Source organism: Gracilinanus agilis, chromosome 2, assembly GCF_016433145.1.
Source record: "Gracilinanus agilis isolate LMUSP501 chromosome 2, AgileGrace, whole genome shotgun sequence".
Classification (NCBI taxonomy): domain Eukaryota; kingdom Metazoa; phylum Chordata; class Mammalia; order Didelphimorphia; family Didelphidae; genus Gracilinanus; species Gracilinanus agilis.
In genome coordinates this window covers 430,894,725-430,901,770 of record NC_058131.1, presented here as the reverse complement: position 1 = coordinate 430,901,770, position 7,046 = coordinate 430,894,725, and the positions used below count along the sequence as shown (strand labels likewise).

The following is a 7,046-nucleotide window of genomic DNA, read 5'->3' as shown; positions in this document are numbered from 1 at the left end:
TCTCTCCCCCTCTTTCTCTTTCCCTCCCTCTGTCCCTGTCTCTTTCCCTCCTTCTCTTGTCTCCCCCTCTTTGTTTCTTTCCCCCCTTCTCACCCAGCCCCGTCTCTTTGTCTGCCTGTCTATCTCTCTCTCTCCCCCTCTCTCTGTGTAGCACAGTATATAGTATAGTGTATCTTCTTCATTATAATATAAACTCTTCAAGGGCAGTACAATGACTGTATTCCCTTTTCATCTTTGTGCACCTGAGTCAAGTATATAAGGCCTTACACCTATATCAGGCATTTAATAATCAATTTATTAACCCAATATGCACTGACATCAGCTTCCACTGATTCAATTATCTATGGTGATGACTCTAAAATTTATTCATCCAGACCTCCAGTCTCATATCTCTAAATGCCTTTTAAACTCCCAGATGGTCACCCTATCTCCCTACTCTATCCAGCCCATCCTCCCTGAAGCCATCCAAATGATCTTTCTTATAAAGCTCAGGTTTACCCCGCCACCCCCCCCACACACACACACAATAAACTCCAGGGGCTCTGTGTCACCTCCAGGATCAAATATAAAATCCTGTTTGGCTTTTAAAGCTTTTTATAACTAGCCTCTTCTCCCCCAGTCCCCAAAGTTTTTTAGTCCTTTTCTAGAAGGACTGGCTGACCTGGGCTTGAAAAGCAGAGAGGGACTTGGGCAGATCAAGAAGGAAAACAGAGGTGAGAAAGGAGGAAGAGGAAGATGACCAACCTAACCTGAAGAGAAAGTGAGAGCAGCAGGGGATGGCTACTCTTTCAGGAGGTGGAGGGATTCCCTTCTAATTTTATTTCCAGTGCTCCAGAGCCTTCCTCCGGCCAAATCTTTGCTGTGAGATGGGAAAGTTCCATGAGCCCTGGAGTCCAGAAGCTTTATACTCAGGTGAAGGGCATAGTGGAAAGAGTTCATTCAGCATTAGAAACCAGAAGCCTGGGTGAGTTCTAGCCCTGCTTCTCCATGGCTTCAAGATGACCCCAGACAAACAGCTTCTGAGTCTGTTTCATCATCTACAAAAATGAAGACGCTCATGCCTGCCTTCAGAGCTGGAAGATGTAGAAGTCCTCTAGTCCAACCCCCTCATTTTCCATCGGGGGAGACTGAGGCCCAGAGAGAGATAAAGCTACTTGCTCAAGGCTAGAGTCATAGTAAAGGGCAGATTTGAGGCTAGAATGCAGATACTCGGGTCCTAATCCAGCACTCTTGCCATTGAAAGCACTTAGTAAATCATGAGATAGTCTACAAAGATGAGGCTTTAAAAAAAATAACCCAAGAAGGATTATTGTTGTCATGTGGTTTGTAAGAGATTTCCAATCACTACTTCAGACAAATCACGAGGTTCTCCCTTGGCAGCTGATGCCTCAGCACAATACCAAAATGCTTTATTTTCAACTAGAAACTGTTCATAGGAAGGTCTCTGCTTTTGTGCTGTGATTGCTTGACTCAGACCTTGGTTTTTTTCTCTTTTGTGAGATGAAGGGTTTGTGTTCTCTACTGAGAGTGATGCTAGGACTCTAAAATAGAGGAACCACACTAGTGCTTAGGGCTACAGAACTCAGTTCAAACAACTCTGTTTCTGGGGTTCAGAGAACTCTACAATCCTTCATGTCCTCCAAAGGTCAGCCTAATTCAATATAACCTCTTCTATGAAGTCTTTCCTGATTCTCTCTCTTTCTCTCCTCCTTCCCCACCTTGAATTTCTTTTTTACATACCTATATGTTCACCATCTCCTTTCCTCATAAAATGTAAGATCATTGAGTTGAGGGACTTTTCCGAATGGTGTTTTCTGGCCCAACTCAAACTTGGGTACTAGAACATAGAGTAAGCTGATAAACAGAATCCCTGGGGTCTACAGAGCCCAGATTTTTTGAAACTCCTCTAAAGGACTGAAGTCCAAGAGTATGATTTACTATAAAGTGACTACCCAGTTAGGGCAGTTTTCCCCACCCCCTCATCCAAGTAATTATTCAAATACAACCCCATTTTGAGAGGAATGGATTATCACGTTCAAAGCCTTGAATTAAAGGTCTTACTGTCAGTGGTGTCAGAGTTATCACTGCTGATGGAGTATTTTCGCCTCTTTTCTTCCATCTGAAACAGAAAGAAATAGAACATTAACACTTATTGTTCAGGAAACTCATTATGGAAGCAAATCACTGTTATCTCAGAGTATCAGCACACCACCCAGACACCACTACAAACACTCAACCCTCCGGGCACTCAGAAGCAAAATTTACCAGCTCCCCCAATCCCCTTTATCTCCACATCCCTCCCCACAGGGTCCAGTCCTAATATTGAAGCCAAAAGCTGGACAGGACAGGGTCAAGCCTCTCTCATCCTTACTTCCTTCCTCATAGAGGATTTTGCCCCAGTTAAAGTTATCTATGAGGAATGGAAAGAAGCCTGGAGTGCCAGGAGCCAAGGTGGCAAAGCAGGAAGGGTTTGGAAAAGGAAGGTGGAGAATTCCCTTAAACATGCTGAGCCTGACTCTCTTAGGCAAAAGAGGAAGTCACCTGTGGTCTTGGAAACCTTCTGAATCATTCAGTCAACCAGTTGTTGTACCTGGGGAAGAAGAGCGGCAGCAGTTCCCAGGTTTAGTGGCAGACCTCTAGAAGGGTACCTGGCCACTTCCAAAGCAAGGCAAGCAAGTGGAGGCCCCAGCAGCAAACTAGGGGAGAAAGAAGGGAAGTAGCTTTAAAAAAGCCCCTTTTATCTTGGGAAAGGAAGGGAGTTATTTACATTACAAAGGTATCCTGTCCTCTAGTTTCATTCATTCATTAACATATGTTAAGGCCCAGGAATGAGAAAGGAAATAATGATAATAGTTGGCATTATTTTGGTGCTTTAAGGTTTACAGAGACCTTCACACTTAGGATCTCAATTGAGCGTCATAAAAGTCAAGTAGATAGGCACAATTAGCATCCCCATTTTACAGGCCAAGAAACTGAGGCCTAGAGACTGGCCCAGAATTACACAGGTAACATTTATAGCAGGAATCAAATTCACGTCTTCCTAAATCTAAACCCAGGGTTTCAATCCCTGAACCACTGACCAAACAAGTCTTCCAACATCATGAACCAGCTTAAAGAAATCAACATGGTTCATTCTGAATCAGAGGAAGGGATTTAGTGGGTTCCCCCTCACTGGTATCACAATGGCCACTTATCAGGGATGTAGAGAGGATTTATGACCAAGGATACAAGCTGGACCAGTCAGCCTCTGGGGTCCTTTCCAAGTATAGCATTCTGTGATACTGGAACCAAAGGCTGTTCTACTCATTCATTGAACCAATGCTGAATAACTGATGACTACAACTTACTGAGCTCTGTGCCAGCAATGCACAAAGATTCAATGAAAACCAGATCAATGCCCTCAAAGACCTGCTACTGAGAGAGAGGTAGAGGGTTATAACAAATCCACAACAATAACGATCCACCGAGAAGGAAAAAGTGGATGAAGAATGCTTATTCCCCAGCCTATATATAACAGGCAGTGGGAAAGAGAGACTATACACCTGCCCCCCGTAGGTTTATCTGAACAATTATTGCAAATGGACAGCCATTTAGGCCAAGAATAAGAAGAAAGTCAGGTCAGATGCTGTTGAGAAGCTGCAAATTTTTTTTGAGGATCCCAAACAAAGAACCGTCTTTTTAATATCCATATCTTGCCAATGGGGTTGTATGGCTATGGCACATGAAATGCTACTCTAGGAATAACTGAAAATGAGGATCACCCAGAGGATGATAGAAAGGCTCATGATGGATGTAAAGTATTTTAATATTGTAACAAAATATTAAAAACAGAATTACTTATGCAAGGTAGCATAAAGTATGTCAAAAAAAAGCGAACAAGGCAGAATGGTCACAGGGTTAGAACAAGAGAATATCAAGATTTGCTCTCCTCTTATCCTCTCATATCCTGCTGATACCAAGAAAAATCAAGTGGGAACCCCTGTACATTGGATGGATCCCGTGACAAACTGAAGGGAGAGCACAGGTGAGAGCTGCCCAGGCATGGATGGAGATGGAGATCTGAATTTTTGGAGGAAATACCCAGAGCAGAGATGGGATGAAATCACAGATCCATCTGTGAAGCTGAGCTATGTTATCCTGCAGAATGGGGAACCACGAGGAGATAAGGGAGGTTCAAAGGAAAGTGAAGGGCAATGGTGCCATTTCCATTGTGCCACTGTTCCTAACTTCTCCTAATGCATGAACCCTGAGCTATGTCTCCCTAGCCTCCTGTGACAAAAGTACCTCCCATAAGAAATGACTGGTCATCCGACGAGACCAGGAAAGAAAACGACACGGACTGAGCCTGCTAGGATGTACCTTAACCTCAAGTCAAATGACACAAGAGTCTAACCATTTTCTTAAAGATCATATTATTAGCTTTAATATGATCTCGAAAGACTTCATTAAGAAAGTAACTTCTTCAAAGAGAGCCAAGTAACCAAGGAAATACAAGGAGATCTCTGCAAACCATCAGCAAGGTGTGTAAATATAATAAAGGCATTTTTGCTCCTGAATCAGCCCCCATTGCAGTTTGCTTTTCTGTACATTAAGAAGGGGCAAGAATGAGCTCAAAGCTAGTTTATTATTATTTTTTTAACCCTTACCTTCCGTCTTGGAGTCAATACTGTGTATTGGCTCCAAGGCAGAAGAGTGGTAAGGGCTAGGCAATGGGGGTCAAGTGACTTGCCCAGGGTCACACAGCTGGGAAGTGTCTGAGGTCAGATTTGAACCCAGGACCTCCTGTCTCTAGGCCTGACTCAAAATCCACTGAGCTACCCAGCTGCCCCCTCAAAGCTAGTTTAAAAGGCAGCTAAAGAAAGAAAAGAAAGAGCAGGCATCTCTTTCATACATACTAAGTCTTACTTAGGTGCTTCTGGTAACTTGAGTTCTCAGCAAAGTAGACAAGCCATGAGTCCCAGGAGCTAGAGATAGATGCAATATTAAGTCATGGGAGCTCCTAAAAAGATAAAGGATGGAGGATCTCGATTCCAGCAAGCCCATAAGGCCAAAAGAATTCTGGAAAGTATCCTCTATCTTTCCACCAGTACCAAGTAGCAAATTAGTCCCAGTTATAAAAAAGGCAACAGTAAGACATCTCTCCAATCTGAAACAAAGGAGAAGTATGGGAGGCAAGAGGAGGCACAGGAGATTTCTAACTAGTATGGGGAGGTTGGGGTGGGGGGAGAGAGGAATGAACAAAATCCCAGTAAGAAAAAAAAGAATGAATAAATAAAAATAATGGAATAAAGGAAAAAAGAAAAAGGATTTATGCAATGCTAACTATGCCCTAAGCCCAATGCATATTACCAGAATACAAATACAAAACAGAGACCACGTCTAATCCCACTAGGAGCTTCCATTTTAATAGAGATGCTACAAATAGGGGAGCTATCCAGAGAAGGATGTTTTGGTCTGGAAAGGTCTAGGAATGGAAAATGGAACCACAAGGCAGACAAATGACAAGCCCTTTCTAGGAGCAACCAAAGAGCTGATTTTTATTACAAGTTACCAGGCCAGAAGTGAAAAGGAGAGAGGAATGGGCAGATCAGAAAATGGGGGGACTGAAAGAGGATGATGTAGGTTGAGTCAGGCTGGGAGAAGAATGAATGTCTCATGGATCAAGACCATACAGATTCCAAAGCTGGAGTTAAAAGAGCCTTCAGGGCACTGCTCTAAACATCTGAAGCTAAGTAGTAAGTTTAGTAGCTTCTTCTACTTTATTTTTTTAAATCCTTATTCTCTATCTTCATAACAATTCTTAAGACAGAAGGGCAAAGGCTAGAAATATGAGATTAAGTGACCTGCCCAGGGTCACACAACTAGGAAGTATCTGAGGTCACATTTGAACCCAGGTCCTTCCAACTCCAGGGCTGATGCCACCTAGCTGCCCCATTTCTCATACTTTAAAGAAGAGCTCTTCAGGTGCAGTTAGGTAAGAGGAGAGGAATAGTGGTGAAGGATGACTCATTGCTGAGTGGTTGCCTGTCAATGAAATATAAACAAGAGGGAGGACTATTGTCTTCCAGGAACTTGTATCCAGAACATGAGAACACCTTCTAGGACTTGTCAAACCTATCTATTTCTGGAGATTCATGTGAGAATAAATGATGTCACCAGAAGTAACCTAGAAAGCACTGCTAAGGATGATAAAGTCCTGGTCAAGAAACTGAAGAACTTTAGAGTTTGGGATTTTTTACTTTGCCTTGTTTAATATCCACTACTAAGAGGCAGTGTGGCAAAATGGAGAGAGAGGGGGCCTAGAAGCCAAGAATAAACTTGGGTCCAGGCCTGCCTTGGACTTTTACTAGCTGCACTCTGACTCTGGCCAAGTCACTTAATCTCTAACCCTAACTGTGACCCTCTAAAATTATAAGGCTTGAACTGGTAGAAGTGATTTCTTCTTCCCAGAATTTGCAACAACAGTGAAATCACAGGTGCAGTCCCTATTCTTATCCCGACTCCTGACTGAAATTAGGGACTTTAGAAAAGAAAATTTGGGAAGTGAACCATTGGCTATGAATGTGGGGTATCAGAATAGACTTTTAGATTTTCCAGACCCAGGCTTAAAAAATAAAGAATGATGGGCATGTACCTAACAAGAAACAGTGAAAAACATGTGCCTGGAGTTTTATAAATCTAATCAAGGGGAAGGGAGGGAATCTCATCAAAAGGAGAAGAGAGAAAAAATATCTCTCATAAAACTGACAAAGCAGCGCAGCATGGGAAGAATAGGAGAGAAACAGTAGTAATTAATGGAGGAGGATAGCAGAAGGCGATAAAGCCAATTTCCTCAGATATCTTTATACAAATGTTTAAAATTAAGGGTAATAAACAGGTTAAGTAGAATTCCTAATGCAATGAGGAAAATTTGGCCTCAAGTACCACTGAGACTTGGTAATTTAAAAATACCTCAAAGGACCAAGCTGTGTCAATTGACCCTATGCATTTTTTTTATCTGTAAGGCAAAGATAATAGAGATTGGATGGGATAAAAATTTTATTTAA

General features: G+C 42.4%; 1 protein-coding gene across 1 annotated transcript in view; it reads right to left on the bottom strand.

The window, feature by feature from the left end:
• The window catches only part of JADE2 (jade family PHD finger 2), a 189,463-nt gene extending 186,795 nt beyond the window's left edge, over window positions 1-2,668 (bottom strand). Inside the window, exons 1-2 of the mRNA XM_044664689.1 lie at window positions 2,542-2,668; window positions 2,062-2,119 (exon numbers count right to left, since the gene is read on the bottom strand). Coding sequence (XP_044520624.1) covers window positions 2,062-2,119 — 58 coding nt within the window. The 5' untranslated portion in view covers window positions 2,542-2,668. The remainder of the gene's footprint in view (window positions 1-2,061; window positions 2,120-2,541) is intronic.
• Between the last annotated feature and the right edge of the window lie 4,378 nt (window positions 2,669-7,046).